This window comes from Pieris brassicae, chromosome 12 (genome assembly GCF_905147105.1).
Source record: "Pieris brassicae chromosome 12, ilPieBrab1.1, whole genome shotgun sequence".
Lineage (NCBI taxonomy): Eukaryota > Metazoa > Arthropoda > Insecta > Lepidoptera > Pieridae > Pieris > Pieris brassicae.
In genome coordinates this window covers 9,581,167-9,602,833 of record NC_059676.1, presented here as the reverse complement: position 1 = coordinate 9,602,833, position 21,667 = coordinate 9,581,167, and the positions used below count along the sequence as shown (strand labels likewise).

Sequence of the window (21,667 nt, the reverse complement as noted above, 5' to 3'; positions counted from 1 at the left end):
GTTTCCTCACGATGTTTTCATTCACCGTTCGTGCGAACGTTAAATGCGCACATAGACGGAAAGTCGTTGTTAAACGTTAGTGCACAGCCGGAACCTACGACATTAGGGATGAACGCCGCATACTGATCTATTAAATAAACTAATATAAAGGTAATCTATTGAAACATTTTAAGAGCTAGATTTGATCCCAGGCAATCAATACCGCGATTATTTTAGCGATATTCTACTTTAAGATTAAATTAAACGTTTTGTTTGGTAAAATTGAGTTTAGTTGATATCATATTTGTTGCAATCATTGATTCCACATTTGAAAATAAGAATGGTAGCACAGAACTTGACAGATGATTTACGTTCACATGTATATGTATTGTCAAGGTTATCAAGGTTTGGATACCTTGATGAACCCCTTTAATTAAAAAAACCCTTTAACTCAATATTTTATTTGAGAATAATGAATCGCATATAATTATACAGAATATATCATTATAATTGTCAACACTTACGTACTTGTATAATACGAACATTTATCTATACAAATATAAATTAATTTTAATATTAAATAATATTCTAATTCACCGTGAGAAACGAAATCTGCTAAGAGTCTGTACACATTATACTCCATACAATTTACGAGTGTATGATCGATCATTTCAATAAAAAGTTTTAAGATAAGTTAAATATATTTATATTTAAATATCAATAAATTGTGCAATATATTGTGCTTATAACTGCCAGCGCAAACAAGCTATTTTACGGGAAATAAAATATCGTTACTTGTAGCAAAAGTAGTAACGAAGTATAATTTCAATTTAAGTAGTAATTCTGACATATTTGTACCAAACTAGGCTCGTAGTATTCGCGCAACTCTACATTGAAGTCAACTCTGAAATTTTGGGTGTTACAGGCTAGCAGAAACGAATACCTAAAATATTTAAACTATTATTAAACATTTATATGAAAACACTGAACAGCGCCTTGCGGACGTTTTCAGACGTTTTTAAAATATGCCGCTGTGCCCTCAGCACGAACAAATACCTAAAACAGTTAAAATATTATTAAAAAAATATGAAAACAGTGCTCCGTATTAAAAGCTGTGAAAAAAGAATTGAGCTGGAAACACTGATCGTATTGCCTTTGGGAAATTCTCATAAAGTTCATGCTTTGTCATTAACAGAACTTTTCCTTCGTAAATAGCGTGTCAAGGTTTTATTCGTTACAGTATAATGGGTACAGACCATAAAAAAATCTTCAAAGCGATTAACAGTCTATAAATACACTTTTAACATTGTCAACTATATCTAAACATTGATCTTACGATAAATTTAACTATAGTGTTAAAATCACAATTCTTCTAATATAACATTTAATATTACGATCTCGTTTTACAATAATAATATGTGATAAAAGTTGTGTCGCTAACTTCACAATTAATCAAAATAATGTTCGTTTATCTTTATTTAGAACTGCGACTCGTTTTGTAAGTGAAAGTATGCGAAAGAAATGAATGCTATAGAGAAGAAAATAATTAAAACGCAGTTAATTATTGTATTCTGAATAATTTTGATATTACCGTCTTTTTGTAACTATAACTAGTATCAGGACTAGTCACGAGACATGGCCTGTAACGAATTAAACGCGTCATGAAAATGTAAAAGTATTTCATAATACTTGCATACAACGATACAATTTATTAAACAGAGAGCGTTGAACACATTAATAATGTAATACATACTTAACACTCAAGAAACCAGTTTAACTAGGAAATTTGTTGTATCTATACCTCCAGTATTATTCAATAAAGTATCACAATACATATTAAACTAAAACGAGACCACAGATATTGCATAGAATAGACACCAAATGCAAACGACATTTTGAGCTGATTTTTCATGATAAAGCGACAAATGTCAAAAGGCGGTATCGAAAAGCGCGCGAAATTTGACACGAGTGACAGTTTAACAAAAATGCTTTGTACAGAGCAAAAATGTCGATGAGAATACAAAAATAAGTGTATATAAGTAATCGAAATTTTCAATATTTGTTATAAAAATAATGTGTTGCAAAGAAAAGAGTTTTGAATGATATGTATTTACTAAATAGGTTGAAATAGGAATATAAATATAATACACGACCACAGTTACCATAACCAAATATCAAAGAGGAAATTTTGCAGTAAACGATTATATTCAATGCTTGGTTAAAATAATATTATTACTGCAAGAATCTCTAACAAAGCTACAAAAAACTTTAAAAGATCTATTTATTTATGCATATATAATATATAATCAGGGCCTGATTAAACAGACCATTCCTTCTTAGTAAAATATGATAAAATGAGAAATAATGTTCTTTTCAAATGCCATTTCAGTCACGATTAATCAATTGTTAACTAAATTGAGAACGAAGTCACAATATGTAAACTATACGCGATTGGGTTCGAGAACGAACAAATATCTAATATTATGCAATTGAATCAAAAATGGTAAGTTTATTAATAAAACAACAACCGAACTTCTCATCCGATGGCAACGTTGAGTATTCCACCTAATTCCGAATCAGCTTACTCGAAATGAATTTGTCTTTCGGGTTTCAGTAATGCTAATTTTTGTGTAATTGAAATCTGTACTTTAGGAGGCGGTTACTTTCAAAGATATTAGACAGTAAGAAATTATGGTAACCATAATCCATAATCTATGGTTCCGAATAATATGCATAAACAAAAGAGGTAGTGAATACGGAAGTATGTCAATGACGTTTAAGATCTATATATGTACATTTAATTTAATTCCTCTCATTTTGACCTTTCGATTTTACTTACACTAAAAATTCTATACGAGATATGCCCATGAAGTTATTTTGGCGCGAAGCGACTTCTTTATAACACAAAAAGGTTTTAATACAATTTTATGTAAGATGCCTTCCGTGAACAGTTAATTGGGTGGATTAATTAAAAAGAACCAGTGATACAAATCATTCGATTTCGGCATCTATTTCGTGTATCCGTCTGTCTCCTCACCGTCGGTTTTTTGAGTTTAAGACCGGTTTCCTCACGATGTTTTCCTTCACCATACGATCGAGTGTTAAACCCGTATATAGAAAGTCCATAACTGCAACCTATAGAGGGTCTAATGTAGGGATGATAATCTCGCGCTGAAGTCATTAGCCACAATTGTCTCGACTAATGTATGACTCTATTGGACTGAATTAGTCTTTAAGAAGCAGAGAAACAAATGACGACGAAGATACTTTTTGTTTGATGCGTCGTTCCGATATAGTGATATTAATTTTGTTGCTCGTGAAATTAAGCGTAAGATTGCGAGACGCTAAGTACTAGGTTCGACTCCAGTACGTCAAAAATGGATCTTGACACACGAGTCATAGTTAAGTCTCGTTTGCTAAGGTGAGCTTCTTCGTAACGCTCTAACAAAAAAATATTATTTTGAAAAAATGTGTTCATTTCTTCATTTGACTTTCTCATCATCCTGTTTTGAGCCTTTTCCGCAATTTTGCAAATCTCTTTATACTTCCTGAGAGTTTAAGGAATAAAGCCTTCGAGTTTTGCGCTTATCTTGTCTTTATATGCCTTCCCTTTTTAGGCAAAGCGATGTTTAATCAAATAAATATTAACCAATTGTATTATTTGTATTTTTTGGTCTGGTTTGTCTTTTACTTTTAATGTTTAAGTTATTTTTCTTTGTCATTGTAATGTTTCCCTTTAAATGTTATTAATTGTTATTAATGCACATGCATGTATCGTATTGTTGTATGGCATGTGTTTCGTTAGTGTGCCATTTAAAATAAATAAACAATTGTGAGGTTAGACCGGTGATTTTTTTTACCTTTGTCTTTTTAAAATTCGCCCATATGTTACATACATAATTTTTAATATTTAAAATAAAATTGAATGGTTCACTTAAAAACTTAAACGATAGGTTTTTGGAAGGAAATTATTAACGAAACTCGGTAAGTAAAACCCCCCTGTAGGGCTCGGGCCCCACATTGCGAAACCCGGGGCTAGGCCCATTGCGTGGTATATTTTATTGCCTTTTGTATTTTTTAACATTCATAAATCATTAAAAGTCAAATATTAAAAAAAAACACGGTCGTTAATTATTAATATTATTTTTGTTACAATAAATGCATGTCAAAACATACGACAAAACAGTTTCATTTCCTTTCATTTACGTTCTGTTTCCCATTTCCTGTCAAACAATCATTATATATAATACTTTTAAAGTAGTTATATTTAATATAATTGAAATATGTTTTAAAGAAGTAACTTCACACCATTCTAAGCGATAGCATACATACACAAAAATAAACTCTCCCAAAATGCGTAGCAAAAATAATTCAAAAGCATTCTCTATACAGGAGCTCTCAAAACATGATAAACCCGACGGTAAAAAATATAGTACTTCAGTACTACTTATTACAACGATAGGGCTGGCCAAAAAACGAAATGATGTTCATATGTCATTGAGAGACTAGGAGTATCTTAGTAAATTTACAGTAAGACAAACCAATGATAACTCCTATTTTATCAGTTATGGAAATTTCTGTTTATTCGTCATTTATTTTTATAAATAACGAAAAAAAGACGCTAAAACCCTCTTCGGTCTGTGTCTTAGATGTCTGAATCTGTTTTATGATCATTTTTTAATAGAATAGACAAGTAGGTTATCAATCTCCTGTGCCTGCCACACGCCGTTGACTTTGGGTTTCCTCACGATGTTTTCCTTCATGTTACGAGCGAATGTCCATTAGTGCACGGGGATTGAACCTACAGCCACAGGGATGAGCCACTAGGAGCCTCGCATGCTAAAGCCACTAGGCCAACACTGCTCATATTTTCTTTACACAGTACCTAAGTTTTAATCACAAAAATACGGATGCTAATTTAGAACAAAACCAGTAATTTACTGATTTTAATTCTTGACAAGTCCATACTTTTTCGTATCATTGGCAAATGTAAATTGGACAGCCCTACGAAGCTGAGCTAGTCTAGTTCCCAAATATGTTTTCTGTTCTAGATTCAACCTAGTCATTGCGACTAATGTTGTCTTTATCTAACATTATGTAATAGACAGAGATATAACTAGAAGGTGACGCAATAAGGCCCGTACTATCTAGAATAATTCTACATTTTGTCGTTTTCAATAACATCTGGGTCTTGCCAATCTCAATAAATAGGTTTTGATGTCTTTACGCTCCTGCCAAGTTTGTATGGAAATTGATTTCTTGCCCTTGCGCTGACATTTTATAAACTTTACCTGATATATGTAACGAGATTTCGTATCCATGATTATGATAGTTATTGAAAATGACGTCAACAATTTAGTTATAATTTGAAGCTCAATATTATTCACATTTTATTTCCACTGCAATCTAGAAAAAAAAATAACTAAGAAACTTTTCAATATTTAAAAGTATCTATTATAAAATTTTATATGGCAACATTATAACGCACTATAGATAAATAATTGCAGTGGATTTAAACTTGTTTTTACATAAATTCTAATCTAAATATAACAACAATATTGTTATATTATTAATAATGCAAATTTATATCTTTTTCCACTTTTGACACAAAAAAGGTTGAGTTTCTATTCGTGTATCTGTCAAAATAGAAAAAAATATAAATTGTTTAACACTATAAAACTTTAGAAAATTCAAACATCAATGATTAAAATAACTTTAACAATACATAATCTCACTATTATTTAAATATTAACTTTCCAAATAGAATAAATAAAATCATAAATCCTGTAATTAAAAATAAATGTTACGTTAACTATTTAACTACAAATTTTATTCTACGTTTCTATATTAAACCACATTTCTAAATACTATTTGCAACGAATAAAAGAATTGTCTGTGTTATCAAAACTTTTAATACGATTTCGGTATAATCTATTGAAGAAACACAAAATATCATCAGCATTGATTTATTTCTGGTTTAAGTATGAAAAAAAATTGTAATTTAATATAAACCATATTTAATTTTGTATTACAGTAAATTCTTTAAAGAAAATAGATATACGCCTTTAATTTGTTGCAAAAAGTTTCGATATCACCGACTGTCAAACTGAACTGACATTGACGTTTCTACATAACATGACGAAACGTCAAAAACTACTCATTTTGTGCGATACGAACTCGACTTTCATTTTACAATACCTACCGTAACAATAGACAATTCTAATTATAATTTAACATTGACTCAATTCAACTCTTATATTAAAACGTCAATTTTAGAGAAGAGTATGAAAGGTAAGGTATTAATCGATTTAAGTTAATAGTGTTGGGATACTTTTCAAGAGTTTAGTGATGAAATCACTTTTTGACAGGTGTCACATAATAACGCCAAACGAAATTGTAATGACATTAGCTCGCGATTTATCACGTGACAGTTTTCTTACAAAAGTTTGGTTAGTGAATCACGCCTGACGAAAAGTAATTTTGTTTCAAGCCCAGGATCTAATATTATCAGATCATTGTGTATTTGCTGGAGTTTGGAACAATTTAACTTAAGACGATTAATATGGGAGCCTTATATTTTATCGATTTCCTCTTAGAGTAAGATTAAAAGACGTATATAGTGTATATTTTGAAATTGTAACTGAATTTTATACAAAAGTTTTTATTTAGTTGTGTTTGAAGGCTGACACAAATAAATTCAACTTATGTAAAACGTTTTCTAATCTTAGTCAAAGAGCCTTTAGCTGTAATTGTAGTTATATTTAAGCAATGTACATACTATTTCTACTTATATACCCATTTATCGTAAAATATAAAACTCCACAAGGCTTAATGCCGTCTCACGTAAAAGACTTTCGACGCGCTCTTTTAGGGTTTCTAAAGTCTGCAAAGGTTAGTGTCATAGCAATGTAAAGTTTAGTGCTCTGCATCCAATAACTGAATTGACATATTACATTATTAGTGTTTGAGTATTGTGCTAGTCAGGGTTATTTAAAAATATAGATACAATTCGGTTTTAATATTTTAGTATAAATACATTTTTTCTAAAAAAATCTTATAATATTAACGTGATTACACTTAAAATATTTACTATTCAATTTTTAAGCAACCCTGAAAATCACAGACTAGCAGTGATTTTATAGAACTGTTATTTGCGTAGCGCAGCACTAGTGTCATGATCATGAAGATAATGTCTGAAATGGATGTGGCAACAAATTTATGAAAATGGATAAAAAATTAAGGGCAAGTTTATGAAGGAAAATCTCGAAGGCGAACTTTAAACGTATACAATATCTGAAAATATAAAAACTAGATGACGTGGCAATTCATGTACTCAGTTTATAGAAAAGGATATTAAAAATTTGGCACATCCATTCCGACATTGGAAATTCAAGAAGTGAAATTCATATTTAATCGTTCAGTCTTATGACGTTTTTTAAAAAATTTTAACAATTTATTCTGGTTTCAAGCGATGCCACTGCACTATGGTTTGTCGTGGCTTCGTGATCATATCCTGCCAATGTTTTGTTTCTGTCGCTCCAGAACCGTTTTTTCCTGAAAAAAAAAAGTCAATTTGCATGAAATAAATAAACAATGCTTTCCGTAAATACATCAAATAAAATTGTGGTGAAAAATTTGTCGATGGACATTCCGCAACTCCATGGAGACCTTTTGCCGCGTTGTTTTCGGAACTTTCTGTGTTAATTATTTTTTTATTTATTCCTACATAATTATATATTTACAGTGTACATTTGTGGATGCTTGGCTAATCCATGGGACTTCTGCAATATATTTAAGGAATGTACCACATAAAATAATCACAGAATAGATAATAGAGAAATAATCCTAGACCAGTCTAACCACTGACTAGTTCGAAGGCCCAGATGGCTGTTCTTTTGTTTTGAGATCGGATCTCGCTGTTTGACTGACGGGCATCGACAACTTAGTTGAAGCTGTTTTTCGAGCGTAGCTCGGCCGGGATGGGCATTTTTCTGCGACTAGCGCAAGGGCTTCTCCTGCGAGATTCGGCTCCGGCTTGGAACGCCGCAGGGCTCACCTTAAGGACAGGACAGAATCTCGCTGGAGTAAGCAAATTACGAAGTAAAGGACCTAGTCTTTCCCGGTGAAGGCAGCTTATAATTTGTGGTTATCTATTGTTATTGGATCATACGAAAGACATGTCCTACAAGTCTTTATTATCGGGAAGGGGTTGTTGAACAACGCAATAACGGGTTGGAAGTGGTGGCCTGGTCAAAGTAGTGTTTGGACGCAACGTCATCCATTGGGATATGGTAGAGGCCCCAGTGGGTGATGTAAAGAAGTTGTATATGTCCCTAGCAGAAAGAATAACGAATGAAGTCATTCTACTGTTTGTGGGTGATTACAGAAAGGGGAAAAAGGGGTACATACCAGCTAACAATATTCGCCCAATCAACTCATTTCTGCCGATATTATCGAAGTCCATAACCTGGACGTCCAGAGAACATTCCCTGATCTTCTCCCAGGGTACGTTGAAGGAGAAGGAGTCGTTGAACACTGGGTTAAGTGTGCATTTAAATACTGCAGTTTTGCGTTTCTCTATACGCTTGTCCCCGAATTGGAGCCACACCTTCACGTACGGGTCTGAAAATCAAAGTACATGTTAACGATAACTGACATCCTGAAGTTAGCTATAGTCACAATTGTTGATTTGATTCGATGAGCTACGAATCTCTTGATAAAAAAAAATATATAATTACGATAACAATGAAAGTAATAATTATAATACAATTAATACATATCTGTAGTAATCTTAGTAATAATAAGGTAAAATGAAATAATTGTATTATTTGTATTCATGTCTACGATAATAAAAGCGTTTTGTTAAACTTTATCTAATTTTACTTTATTTAACCAATTTCTGTTAAGTTGCATCATTTTACGAAGAATAAGGTCATAAAGAAGTTTCACTTCTTACGTGTGTACACGCACACATTTTTATTTTTATTGTTAGTGTCGCTTTTTCTACAAACGTGGAATAAAATTTTTATCTTGATACGCCAAAGAAGTATAACTTCTACCGCGTGTTTGTACACATACATTTTTTTAAACAAAATGAATTAAAAATTCCAATCAATAATTTATTGTATTGTCTATTGTTAACATAGCTTTTACACATTAAGAAAACACTTTTTAAACGGATGGAAGCTATGTATTATTATTATAAACTTATAATTATTTACATAATTTAAAATTTTCCGACGTTTCTCGTGCTTTACAACGTGCGTGGTCACCGGTGACTGAAGACAAAAGGTGTTGAATGTCAAAAGTATCACAGCTGTAGAGAAATTTTTGTTATATGTATTTATTTTCCCGGAGTTGATATCGACTTAAAGTTGACGCGTTACATAATTGCATTTCTCATTTTCCTTTCGGCAGCATTACCTCGCTTTATAGTTTATGCTTGCGATACTTATCCGTTGAGCGAGGAAAGCACCAGCTCTGGGGTCACCCGTACTATCTACCAGGCGCCAAATTAATCTATAATTAGCACTTTGCACTTGAACGACACGGCCCAAGAGTCTCTACCTCAAAGGGAACAAAATCAAAGTTGGAGAAAATAGGTATATTCCATTTTTTATTTATTGTTATAATTTTGATATCAGTATTAATATAAAATATATAGTATCATTTTGCTACCAGGTTAGTCGACACCACAGGTGACCGAAGAGCTGGCAGCTGCCTCGGACAAAGAATTAGTCTAGCTATTCACAGAGGGAACGCTGCCAGTATATTCGGTCCTTAAATATATTTTAAGTTTAGTTATTGTTTATTATTATTCTGATTAAATTCAATAGTAATAATAAAAAGTGAAATTAAGAAAAACACTTTTTGAACGGATTGAAGCTATGTATTATTATTAAAAACTTACAATTGTTTATAATTGTAAGTTTTAATTTTTTTCCGACGTTTCGCGTGCTTTTCAGTGAGCGTGGTCACGGTGAAATAATTAATATAATTTATCACCTTAAATTAAAAGAGTTCTACGAAGTTGTAGCTACTCCATTAAAAAAGTTTATAAATCAAGAAGTCGAGGAAATTTGATGCCAATTAGATTGTGGCACAGATTATCGCTAACAGTTGATTTTCAAAATGTTATTGGTGTGATTTTTAACGTCATCATATGTACATAAAAACCTTTTGTTATTTTAATTTTAAAAGTAATATACAATGAAATATTTTTTTATATAAGTTTGTTTTAATTTTGAAATAAAATCGCCTGAAGATGCTAACTCAACAAGGACTATTTGGTGATAACTTATTTTGCAGTCCTCATGTTTAATTTCATTACAGTTTTTGTAAATATATATAATAATCATCAAACAAATTAATATTTCCATCATCTCATGATTTTAGGCCTCCTCCAAATCCCGCCATTGCTTTCGCACTGAGCCACTCTCTGCCATGCACCTGCTGTTTCCTTAATTTTGTCTATCCATCTTCTACATTGTCTTCCTTTTTTTCGTGTATTGTACTTTGGGCGCTAGTTTAGTACTTTCTTGCTCCACTTTTTTATTCCTTCTGCCCCGTACATTTCCATTTACATATATTTAATTTTATTATAATGTCTGCTACCTTAGTTATTCCTCTTAACGATGTATTCTTTGCTTCCCTATCATACGATCCATCGCTTTCTGATGCATCTGTAGATTTGTATCTTTTAGTGGGTGCCCAAGTATGTATTAGTACAGTTGAATCTTTATATCAACTTTTAAATATTGAAAATGCAATAATTGTATACATATCCACCATCCTTTACAGATACTCGACTGTTTGATTTATCCTGTGGCGGTAATAAGCAACGTCCATATTTCACAGGCAAATTAAGACTTCGGGGAATAAGAATTCTTACGCTAATTTATCGTCTTTGCGATTTTAATCTAGCGCCGATTAAAGGAACCAACTTTTTAAATTATCTCCATCAAACATCTTAATAAGGCGTTGCGTAAAGATGTGGTGTCTCTGCATCTTCTACCGCGTTTACCACGAAGAGTTTTCCGAGGAGTTGTTCGGATTAATACCTGCAGCTAAGTGTAATCATCGGACTTCAAAATTCCATCCGTATCACCTCGACATCCATCGTTTCAACGGACCCTGACGGATCTGTTCGCTATGGACGAGAGGCAGGATTTCTCTAAATCCGTTTTTTTCGTGAGGAAATACATTATGCATATCCTCTCGAGGTGAGTTTCGCTCGCAGCAATCGCCCAAGACAGCACACGGTAACAGCGTAGCCCTGGCCGCACCTCGCCACGCGATCAGCCGTTGAAATCACGGTCCATGGCCACGCTGGTTAAGCTGGGGGAAGTCGAGTACCATGCAGGGATGTGTCAGCGTCTTTTAGACGCAAGAACCTCTGGTCCCGCGCTGAAGAGTAAATGTTTCGGATTACACAAGGCGTTGCACGGTGCAAAGTTTATCTCATTCAAAGAATATGTAGTATGTTACAATAAACCAATATATTCAACTTTTCTTTTTTAAAGTAATAGCAGGCAAATGGGTAAGAGGCTCACCTGATGTTAAGCGATACCGCCGCCATGGACACTCACATGGCCAGAAGGCTCGCAAGTGCGTTGCCGGCCTTTCAAGATTAGGTACGCTCTTTTCTTGAAGGACCCTTAGTCGAATTGGTTCTGAAATACTTCAGTGGGCAGCTGGTTCCACATAGTGGTGATGCGTGGCAAAAACGACATCTCGTTCGTTCGTCGTCTGTCGAACGATGGACGTCGAGGTGATACGGATGGTATTTTGTATTTTGGTAAGGTAAATGCGGTAGAAGATGCAGAGAGACCCAACATCTCTACGCAACGCCAAGGGATCAAGCCGCACGGAAAGTGATTGGTCGTCGACGATTCGAATCGCTCTTCGTAGAATACGGTCAAAAAACTTCGACCATAGAGACAAATTAATATGATGTTAAAAGTTATTATGTAATGTATAACGTGGGCCATTAAGATGAAATTAATCGCCTAACTGACCGGAAGGCCTTTAATTACGAACGGATATCAAGTTATGCATAGGTAGGAAATTGATTTACCAGACATATTACTAATCCTAATTGAAAACATTGATGAATTTATATCTTTTTGTCAGAAGATTAAATATAGGAGCAGTGTTGGCCTAGTGGCTTCACCATGTGACGCTCATCCCTGAGGTCGTTGGTACAATCCCCGGCTCAACTTTCATTCTATGTGCGCAAATAACATTCGCTCGAACGGTGAAGGAAACATCGTGAGGAAACTTGCCTCAGACCCAAAAAGTCGAGACCGAAAATATTGCGTGTGACAAAAGTATGTGTGTCAGAAGCTCCATAAAGGTAACTTCCAAAACCGAAAAGCTGAATTCTTTAATAATACGAAATACGTGTGACTCTCATCCCGTAGAGTCCCCAGTCCCGGGTCGTAGGTACAATCCCTGTGCACCAATGGACTTCCATTTAACACTCGCTCATTAAAGACAACACCGTGAAGAAACCGTCAACGGCGTGTATAAAATTCAAAATTCAATATGATATAGGTAACACAATGTACACTTATGAACGTCAAAAACAGAAATGTATATAAAATGCTTCTAATTTTACATTTACTGCCAGTTGTCATGCCTAGTGCGTAGAACGGAAGAGAAGAACTGACAATAAACTCTCCGCCACTATTTTTAATAACCAAGTTTTTTTTGTATTACACAATTACACGTTTGTAAGGAGATGCAAACATTACATCATGTTCCACATCTTAAGTAATTAATAATAATAAAATAAATTAAAAACAAAGATGTGTCCTCTATCAGCAGGAGGCATGGTGAAATAGGAGCACACACTTACAATCTCGTGGAAGCAACACGCAAAGAAGTAGTCGAAATAACTAACATCACCGCATACACGAATTCAATTTCGACCAGTCACCACAAGTATCACCCATTCACGAGTATGACGCATGACCAGCCATCGGCTCCCTCGCCTTATTTTAGAGAGAGAGTCATCGCGACGCCTGAACGCCGCCACAAGCAATGACATTTAAGCGAGCATGACGATCCTTGAAATGTGAACTTGGCTACATAAAAAAATAACCAAACTGATATAGAAATCTAGGCCTTAAAAGTTACAGCGCCCCTGTTTTTTTTGTAATTTACATATGTAAAGAGCATTTACATTTCATTGTATTTATATTAAAGGATTACTATACTATCTACCAGGCGCCAACATAAATCTTTCATTAGCGCCTATGTACAAGTGGATTATTTGTTTCAATTATAATATATATTTTCTACTAACTCCGTATTTTAGAAGTATATAAACTTGGTTTTTTATCCCTCAGAGTTCAACACCTGGTTAGCAATCAATAAAGAATACAGTACGCTACAACCCTATATAGGTTTTAGATTGCATCTATGTTTTATTGAATCATTTTCTGTGCCTGACACATTTAATTTCTGGGGGGTCTAATTCCGGGTATCGTAGAAGATATCACCGTACTACACCATACGTATGTGTTGATTGTGTACTTAGAAATAATTATTAATTTAAAAATCTCACGAAATCAGCCAGACATTCACAGTTTCTATATCAGTCAAATAAAACAGATTTTAGACTCACCAGATTTTCCATTGATGTCCTTTGCCTTCAGGTTACGAGCTTTCAGCAGTGTTAGAGTCAGGACACTGTTGCTGGGATGGTAACACAAAGATGTCAACAGCTCACCACACTTGTCTTTGGCTGGAGGTTTTAGCGCCTTCCAGAAAGAAGGCTTTTCGCTGAAGTCAACCTGAAAATTTAGTCCGTGATTTCAGGAGTGTATAAGGTGTTTTTTTGTTTATTTATACTTTTTACATGATCGCTTGTCGCTAATAAACGATATCTTCCAGTCTAATGAAAGACAGTAAAATATTGAAAGAATAGTTAAGAAGTTTTTAATGATTTTTATTCATGTTTTTAACTCTACACTTAATAAAATAAATCAAGATTTTTCCTTACGATGTATGGAAAAAAATATTTGCATTTACAGATAATATTGTGAGCCTGTTCGAAATTGCGTAGCAAATGTTACAGAACAATTGATGCTCGATAAAATTTACTTAAAATAATCCTATAATAACATTGAATGATCGTCCATTAAGTAAATATAGGTAGGAGCTGAATTGTCTATGACTAAATTAACAACAAAACTGTATATCACTTTTTGTTATCACTGCTAAACAGTTCTTCTCCCACATTTTGATTTGTCTTTATTATGTCAATGTGTAAAAACAGTCAAATTTAGCCAAAATGTTTAATAAATATTTGTTAAGAGTTACGTTTTTATATTCTTAAAATATTAAAACCTGCTTGATAAAGCTTCTAGAAATAATTCATAGTCTGTGTGATAGGCGTCACCTACGCATTTTAACTTCCTGCCATTGGGTATTCTCCCTTAAAAGAAATTATATTTCTTTATAATTTTGATTCTTTAAGCGTCAACTCAACAATGTAAACATATAAAAGAAATGTCCCCAACATTATTTGTCTTAGGGATGGTGGGGTACAATCAATTGGAGACGGGGCTTATAGTTGGCCTACTATGTCCTGAAAGTTTTGAGAGTGTGCTCCGAGAACTGGGTTTCTTTGTGTCTATGGAATATGTGCGACGGCGAAGGCCTAAGTTATTTGTGATACCAAGAACCAGTCTGTTGCACCGATTCCCGTTATCAAAGACGGTGCGCCTCCTGAATGCTGTCTCCGACACGATCGACATATTCAATTGTAGCAGAGTGAATTCACAGTAGCGATATTGTGTATATTATGCGTTTAATATTATATACTTTATTTTATTTTTCTCGACATTATCGTATCGTAAGAATATTGTATGTATTTATGTAATAAATGGAATGGATAATATTTATATATATTATACTTCAACTTTGAACTGAAAGAATCGCTTTAAATACAAGTTGCCTTTATAATATAATATACACGTAAACATAAGACTTAAACTTTGGCTAAACTTTCTAAACCTGTCAGGTTAATTAGACTTGCGTTGTTTTGCTCATCAATTTTCACAGGCGTTTAAAGTTTGTCAACGTTGTTTGTTGAGATAACTCAATAAAATAAAGTCGTATATTAAATTTATTCAGCAGTATAAGTTTATTTATTTTGTATTTTAATCAGTCTAAAAATAAAAATAGTTAAAGTAATAATACTGAATATATCAGCGATATTCATCGGAATAACAATTATATTTGAGCTGTCAGAAACATAGAGCTGCTACAGCTGTACCAGTTATAGTTTAGTAGTATTAACAATTACATAAAATCATACATTTAACACATAAACAGAAATGTGTCCCACATTTCACCGGTGAGGTTATGTTCTGGATTACATATACACAATAACGTAATATTAAATTTTTTGATATATGAGTACGATATTCAGGAACGAGATTTTGCGTTAAGAGTGAAATCCAATACGTTTTTGATGGGAGACAGCTCGCGCTTAGTTTCATTTCTGAATAGGCTTATGCTAAGTGGGGCATAAAAACATGGCTCCTGGTTATGGGACTTAAAACTTACCTGACAAAGAGGAAGGAAGACCTCACCAATGGAGTCATCCCGAGAGAAGCGATCGTAGTCGAACACGTGTAAGTGTAAAACCTGAAATATGATTAGAAAGGGTGACTAAATACTGTTACTATTAAAAAAATATTATTTATCCACGCTACACATGCCTGTGGGGGCATTCAAAATTTACTTACTGTGTTTTGCCATTACCTAGTAATTTCTTCCTGACACTATCATTTAACTTTCTTAAGTTAACAATTATTTTTTTTTAATATAAAAAATATGGTTGTTTCATAGGACTGGGGATTAATAACTTTACTTATTTTTTTTTAATTTACCGTCTAAATATAGCGTTTACTTTGAGCGGAAAAATTCAGTTTCAGGACCTAAGGATTTTAGAATGGCTAAGGCTTATCTAGACTAAATATAAGCTTATACCAGTACCGTATAAATTGGAAGTAATCTTTGTGTTGGATAGTTCATTAATCCAAAAATAAAAATAACTTGTGGTTGATAAGATTCCACTTGATGTCAAATTTCTATATCTGTATTGAATTTTTTTCGTAATAGTGATCGTAATATAATGGTATAGCATCCTGCTACGACAGTTTTGAAAAAGACGCCGCACGTCGACCGTTGACACTTGACAAAAATGAGACATTTCTTGAATAACAATTCATGCAGCTTCAAGAAAATTCAAATTTCCTTTTAACTCAGAGAGGGTGACACCTGATTTCCGCATGAACATGAAACACAAAGCATTTAAACTTCTCCTTTGAGTCGTTAAAAACTCAACTTTATCGTAAAGTTTGAGCAAGCTGGACGTTTTCCGGATTTTGCAGACGAGTTAACTTGAAAATCTTGCTTCAACTAGTTTAAGTTTTGACCGCGTTTTGAAGGTTTAGAAAATATTATCGCTATTTAGTAGTACGTCATATTTTAATATTTTATTAAGTATAATCAAATTAAACTACAAATTCGATGCATGTTAACGAAAAGTTTAGACTTTCTGGAACGGTGCGATACGAATAAATTACCTAAATGACTTCATTCTTCTAAGCTAGGCCTATAATTTTTAGTGTTAATAAATTACAAGAGAAAATATTTCAAATAAAGGTTTTCCAAAAAAATTAGAAATATCTCCTTTAATAGCTTTATTCTCGCAGCCCAGTTATTTCGTAATATTTCGAACCAAAATTAAAATTGACTAACATTTTAATACAATAATGAAAAAAATAGGAGTAGGTATGCAACCTTGTAGAACTACAAAGGCAATCTTACCCTGGCTTGCAGCTTCTGTATTGGAAATCCCTCGAAGTAGAACGTTTCATTCCATCGCGGGTTGAGGGTACGGCGTTTGATCTTTGTCTCCAAGCGATGTTTCTTGTCAGGTAGGAGGGTTACACGCACGTAGGGATCGGATGTGCCGCTGAGGTCCTTGGCAGGGAGCTCCTTACCCTGAATTATTTTGATATAATTTTCCTCTAATTATAATTACCCATTCAAAACTGTTTTTACAGTGATATTGAAGAATGTATTAAAGAAACTTTCAAGAAGCTCGAAAGAAGAGCCGGATTCGTTGTAATAGTTATTAGCACAAATTATTAAAAATATTTTAGGATTGATATCTCTTTAAACAAATTACTCAAATAACCATCTTAAATACTTATATACTACAAATAATAACACAGAAAAACCCTTTGTCTACGTAAAGTTTTTATCTTCAAATAACAGGGCATTGATAAATGGCCTTGTATAAAAAAGAACTAAGGAAAAATGTTGCGTTTTTTACTAACTAATTGCAAAACTGAAATTATGGACCAAAAGTAACGTTGTTTGCGTTTATTCGTACTTTTACAAAGAGAAATGAAATAGTATTATCAATATTATATAACACAAAACAAGGACGTCGTGATTCTGTAATGTACTGTTTAAACAAAATATATCAGCATGTTAGTTGAAGTCATAATTATAAGTTATTAAATTTGTTTGTAAAACAAAGGAATTGTTACTTGTACGTTAACTTAATTTATCTATTTATTTGGTTAACTTTTATTGATAAAAACAAATTGGAAGTGGCTGTCTTCAGGCATAGTTGGCGCTAATTCAATTGACAGCTGACAGTTGACAGTGGACAGTTAACTGTTGATAGCAGTTTTATATTTATGAAATGTTTATATTAAAGACGGATTATTTAAACTAAATAAATAAAAGATTTCTTCGGTCAATAACTAGTACATTAGAGTTCTATTGATTTTTTAGGCGTTCTTCTTAATCTGAAGATGTCCTACTAAGACATTTTTACCTGTATAATCTTCAGAATCAGGGTTGTATTCTGAAAGTCGTACTCCAGCGAGAAGTGAATCTGCCCCACATTCTCTGAGGGCTCCGTGTTATCGATATACATGTCGACCAGGGATATAGAGCGATTCTGCAGGAACGCCATCTGTCAGTACGTGTGCACGATTTGTATCGGCAATACGATGCACTGATTCTCAAGTATGCGATATATAAAAACATTCATAAGTTACGCTTCAAAAGTGTAATTTCGCGTAATTTCACTAGAATAGGATCTGTTGGAAAATAACTTTTACTAGCAAAAGTCGAAAGGTTTTGAACCGTAAAAGGCAATGTTTTTCTATCTCCTATACAATAAAGTTCCCCTTTGACATGTTTTAAAAGCAACGATTTTATTATACTTAGGCTGTGTGACCTTTCATCTTCATATAACATTTCTAAGAATATCAAAGTAGTGAATAATCCGGATAGTTAACATAACTATCGCATTAGGAAACTTAGTTGGATATATTTATTATATCGCATACTCGGGAATCTATATTCTGTTGAATGCAAATTCGGCGAGAAAATTATCTGATCACTATATCTATAAACAAAATATAGTGCTGTGTTACCCACACGTAAAACTGCAAAATTAAAATTAAAGTAAACGATAAATCTATGTTAATATTTCTTAAAAATATTAACAATTTTTTTCTAAGTGCGTATTGTTACTTAAAGAAATTTTTTTACACAAAAAAGTAAAACTTTGTCGATAGTTAGATTTTTCTTCATCATTTTCAATCATTTTCTTCATTATTAAAGAATTATTCAACAAATTTAATCGCTAAATATTTGTGATAAAAATCTTAAACTACTCTACACTACCTCTACTTTACTACACAAAAAACAAACTCATTTACTTACAATCATGGTGTCTGAAGCTGTGTGGTTTAAAAGCAGACGACTATTTATTTAAAAAAAATACTTATAATAAGAGAGAACGCCTAGTACTTATATGTATAAAAAATACCGTAAGCACTTTCATATTTATGTAAAGACTAAAGCAACTGGAAAAAAGATCTTCAAATTGTACTATGTAAACAATATACTCATACATCGCCTAAAAGCAGAACGAAAAAAATAAAAAATAAACTATTTCGGAGCGAGACTTTTCAACAGCTTGCCTCCTGATAAATGAAAAATAACAGTGGACGTGCTTCTAATACGCCTACGAAGTTTTTGGTTGATCAATTTTAATGCAGTGACAGCGACGTTGGAGTGGCAAATTTTACTTTTGATGATCGATACATTTTCGAGTAAGTGCAAGGTATATTTTTAGTGAGAATGAACATTTTTATCATCGTCCCAAGACAGGGCTTCCTCAGTTGAAATTAGAGAGGCTTTAGCAGGCTATTCCACTATATTAATAATAACATTTACGGTAATCTCCGTTCTATTATTGCTCATCCCTAATCTATCTACAAAATGGTCCCACATTATTCAACATCACAAAGTAAATGAATCTCTCATAACCTCTCATTTATAACAAATTATAATAATAAATACCACACGAAACAAAGTATAAATCAATTTCCTTTCATGTATAAAAACGGTATCATCATTTTCCGTTACGTTTTCTGAATTTCAAACTAACAAATTGTTAAGGAAATGGAACTGTTAAACGAAAAGTGAAATGTTGTTTTCATGATAGAAAGAAAACTTTTTAAAAAACTGTTATAAAATTTACATCGTGTGAAATGAGAAAGTTGGACTCCCAATAGGATTCCCTATGTCGTACGCAGCTATTCCATTTGTCAAATGGTTAGTACTTGCAGAAATAAATTTTGTATAGTTTCGATTTCAGCGTAATAGGTTTCAAAGACTACGTAAGATTGTTAGTGAAAAAAGTTTTGAATCGAAAGTGAATATTTTGTTTTTGAGAAAGTGGTTAAACTGAGGGGAAGGATGTCCGTGATAAGATGTGGTGTACGTTTCCAATATCAAGTCAAATGTCACACGCCATCGTGTCGTTCGATTTTGATATTGTTATAGACCAATCAAAATCGAACTGTCTATCTCGTCCAATCATAGAAACGCGACGCCACCAATTAATATGAAACGTTTGTTTCTTTTGTTTTACATTCCTATCCTGTGTTTTTTGGGTGCCGAAAGCGTGGGTGCATGATTAAAATAGTTGTGATAATAATCCTATAGTGTGTTAAGTGATACTCGTAATTTAAAACGTAATTCAGCACTTTAACAACCAATTGTGAAAGTGTTCAAAGTAACGTATGTATAAGTGCTAGCGTTAAAATAACAGTCAAATGAAACTGATGTTAAGACTATAGCAGTAATGAATTATCCTAAAGACGATAGAATCAAATAGCTAAATAATAATGAAACAAAAGTATATATAATTTGTATAGACGTATCGCAATGTTTTGTGTGTTTATATGTGTCAGGGCTAGATCACAATTAAGTAAAAAAACCAATCTTGTAATGAGAAGCCCTAACAGAGATGAAACATAAATAGTATCGAACACTTAGTCGAGGTTCTGGAAAGTTGTCAAAGACAAAACGATCAAAACAAGTCGATAAATAACGTTGAAACTTGAAACATTACGAACTTCGTAAATTTTAAAGTGAAAACTATATTATGAGAGGTTGTCTTCAATTAATGGGTAAATAAAATATTTGGTATAACGTTAAATTTATTGACAACTCTGTGCTAGTTTTTCGTCTCTTCCTGGAGAGACATGATAACAGTCCAAAAGGTCTAATTACACTTATATATTTTATTTACGCTTGAATTCTAGGCGAGATCGATTTTATCTTTATATTATTATCTCAACGTTAAAAAAATACTTATCTTGTTTTTTTTTAAATCAAATCAATTTTCTTTTTAATTTACATAATTGATTATTTACATTGTGACGTGTTATCTGTTACTCACCATACATTTATACGAATTGAAAAAACGCCATTAAGGAATCGGCCCCGCTTAGCCAAATCTTTACCTGAGTTATCCTATAAACAAATTCAAAAACTTTTGCATCTACACTTGCATAACGGTTATAATTAGCATCTTAAACTCGGCTATCAGGTCGTTGGTCTAATGTTTCGAAGGCCCAAATACTGAATAATTAGTAAGCCACCTGAATACGCACAAATATTAATACAAAAGTCAAAATTTAAATGAAAGCTGTTAGATAATATAATAATTTATTTTAGTGGCATTTTAAGTGTTTACATTTCAAATAAATTAATATTATAAATTTAATGCCAAACTAAAAGCGTGCTCTAAAAAGCTAATTTTAAAGTTCTTATATAATTATATCGGCTTAAAGTATATTTGAAATTAAAAAATTATTGAAGAAACCTCTTCTATGCAATCTATATTATCATTTTTATTACAATTATTATTCACTTAGTGACCAGAAAAGTTTATGTTCAAAGTGTTATGTTCATTGGACACACTGTTTTATCGATCAAACAAATTCTTAATATCGTGAGACACAAATAACATGTAATGGACAAGCAATACAACCCCATATTATCTTAATTAGCTATTAAATATATATCATGTTCTATACATCTGGGCGAAGCCAACATTTAAGCCGATATAATAGTTAAAAACTACTTACCTTTGAAGATAATTCATCATTTAAACGTGAATTAAAAATGCGGCATTTAAAATTCAATCAATAGAACACAAAAAATGACTGCAAATATCGATTAATAACTGTGATTAGTGCTAATCTAAAACTAAACTATTTTTCGTGACTACGTTATATCGAAGCGTTAATGTCGCCATTTTTAAAAATAAATCTAATTGTTCATA

The 21,667-nt window shown here is 32.7% G+C and overlaps 1 protein-coding gene across 7 annotated transcripts in view; it reads right to left on the bottom strand.

Moving 5' to 3' along the window:
- Positions 1 to 7,418: 7,418 nt before the first annotated feature.
- LOC123717389 (synaptotagmin-7) overlaps positions 7,419 to 21,667 on the bottom strand; it is a 178,759-nt gene continuing 164,510 nt past the window's right edge. For 4 of the 7 annotated variants that reach the window (XM_045673353.1, XM_045673352.1, XM_045673358.1 and 1 more), the window contains 6 exons: positions 17,852 to 17,992; positions 16,828 to 17,004; positions 15,559 to 15,639; positions 13,610 to 13,778; positions 8,389 to 8,601; positions 7,419 to 7,533 (listed from right to left, as the gene is read on the bottom strand). In XM_045673353.1, the coding sequence (XP_045529309.1) occupies positions 7,433 to 7,533; positions 8,389 to 8,601; positions 13,610 to 13,778; positions 15,559 to 15,639; positions 16,828 to 17,004; positions 17,852 to 17,992 (882 nt within the window). In that variant the 3' untranslated portion in view covers positions 7,419 to 7,432. Of the gene's footprint in view, positions 7,534 to 8,388; positions 8,602 to 13,609; positions 13,779 to 15,558; positions 15,640 to 16,827; positions 17,005 to 17,851; positions 17,993 to 21,470 lie in introns of all 7 variants that reach the window. The other 3 variants (XM_045673354.1, XM_045673356.1, XM_045673357.1) reach the window with 2 other exon arrangements.